Source organism: Amphimedon queenslandica, unplaced genomic scaffold (assembly GCF_000090795.2).
Source record: "Amphimedon queenslandica unplaced genomic scaffold, v1.1 AMPQUscaffold_12606, whole genome shotgun sequence".
Lineage (NCBI taxonomy): Eukaryota > Metazoa > Porifera > Demospongiae > Haplosclerida > Niphatidae > Amphimedon > Amphimedon queenslandica.
Window position 1 is genome coordinate 7,561 of NW_003547158.1, and position 1,849 is coordinate 9,409.

A 1,849-nucleotide genomic window follows, 5' to 3' on the forward strand; every position below is an offset into this window, starting at 1 on the left:
ACATGACAAAAGTACATTGTAAAATTAACCTCTACCTTTGGACTTTGAGGTATCGACTTCTGATAACGTGGAACTGGGGTTTCTTTTTTTGGGTAGCGCCTCCACCTTCTCCACAGTGTCTGAGGACGGAGACCCCAATGGCACTTCCGAACAATACCTTGCTGTTAAGGCTTCCATAGCAACAGCCAACTTCCTCTTTTTTGCCTTTCTCGGCCTTCTTGGAGTTGACATGACTGTGTCAGTGTGTCTGTATAATTAATTAATTATGCTATTTAATTATTAATTAATTTTATAACTGCTCTGAGCATGCGCTTTGAGCAACGAGCTTACTATAGTACACGCTTACCCACCTGCTCCGCTTTTAGTTCACTTGCCACTTGGTCGTTCCATTCTTGGTGAAACCTTTCCTAAACGATGGCAGCGAGACGCTTAATATCTCAGGACAACCAACTTGGTATGCTTTTCATTTTTATTATTTTTCATTAATAATTCATTTATCAACACAGGAATTATGGTAAAGAAGCGGTTTCAGAGCAAAACGAATTTTTCTGTGTCAATAGCCAGCTTCGTGACCACCCCGAAGAATATGGTGAACCCTCTTCAAGGATTTGTATACCAAGTAACTACATCCGACGGAGAAAGAATGTACGGTCATTCTGCGGCGCAATTCTTTAATTTGTTACAATTTCTGTTTGTAGGGAGTGCTTTGTTGACCACGACAGTGCACAAACGCTAACCTCTTTTTGTAAAGTCCTTCGAAGGTTTCATCCAGAAATACCTATTCTGAATGACAAACTACAGGAGTCTCTGTGGGTTGAATATATCTTCGACAAAACGCGTGCTTTCTGCCAGGACCCAGATAGACGGCGACAAACCGTTGTCACTTGCCTGGGTCGGCAACCGAATTCAGCTGTTTGGGTTTTTGGCCCTAATGTCCAACTTAATGAGAGGGGGAGGCTTATTGCTGAGGACCAAAGGAAATATTATTGGTAAGATTTTTTGTTAGATTAACTTCAAAGTTATAAATATTTATCACATAAAAGGTGCCTATAACATACTGTTATAGGCAAAAATATCTATTTGCTGCTTTGCCTAATATTAATGTTATTGTAGTTGTACTAACATGACTATTTGTAATCAGGTTACCGTACAAGATGATTTATTGGTGAGAGTAATATTTGGTGAATTTTCCTCTAGAAAATTAATGGCAAATTCCGTATTGGCAATTTTGTGCATGTACTATTGAGCACGATCAAATAATTCCTCGCCAATAAATCATCTTTTACGGTGTAGCTGTTACATTTCTGTTTGGATCTGTGCAGTTGTACATCAAATGCTCAATAAAGTTTGCAGTAGCCACAAATATTTTATGCTTTTCAGGGTTCCCAACTATACTCCACTCACCGATTTAAGTAGAACACTGAGTCCAGCAGAAATACACCTACCACTCAGCCGTCAGGCTTTGATAACATTACTCGAGACGGGTAGACAGTGTCTTGGAAGCAATTTCATGAGCTGCTATGCAGCTATAGCCGGCAGTGTGGTTTTATTTCACTACGAGACTATTATGGAAGCCCAAGCAGAATGCCCTGTTATCCTGGGCCAAACTGCCCATACAAATGGTTCCACTATCCATGCGTGGGAATAAAGAGGAAGCCGAAGGGAGAGTGGCTTTGCCCTTCTTGTGCTACTCAATGAAGACAATATAGCTTTTTAAATTATTACAATAAAAAACTAAAAGATTAATTTTAATTTCTGACAGTCACACCACTATAGAGCTCTAATGAATGGGGGTGGGCGGCAGTGACGTCTGCCCCTGTAGGCCCTTTGGGTAAGAGTCATGTACACA

At 40.3% G+C, this 1,849-nt stretch overlaps 1 protein-coding gene across 1 annotated transcript; it reads left to right on the forward strand.

Moving 5' to 3' along the window:
- Positions 1-328: 328 nt before the first annotated feature.
- On the forward strand, positions 329-1,849 carry LOC109587333 (uncharacterized). Its single transcript, XM_020003574.1, has 4 exons — positions 329-454; positions 507-645; positions 699-989; positions 1,381-1,849. The coding sequence occupies exons 1-4, from the start codon at positions 415-417 to the stop codon at positions 1,646-1,648; spliced, it is 738 nt and encodes a 245-aa protein (XP_019859133.1). The 5' UTR covers positions 329-414; the 3' UTR covers positions 1,649-1,849.

What these genes read in the sequence shown, in the direction of transcription:
- LOC109587333 (XM_020003574.1), top strand. Translation starts at nt 415, where the DNA reads ATGGCAGCGAGACGCTTAATATCTCAGGACAACCAACTTG. An exon ending in ATCTCAGGACAACCAACTTG is followed by an intron (nt 455 to 506) that starts GTATGCTTTTCA and finishes TTATCAACACAG; the next exon opens with GAATTATGGTAAAGAAGCGG. An exon ending in GACCAAAGGAAATATTATTG is followed by an intron (nt 990 to 1,380) that starts GTAAGATTTTTT and finishes TATGCTTTTCAG; the next exon opens with GGTTCCCAACTATACTCCAC.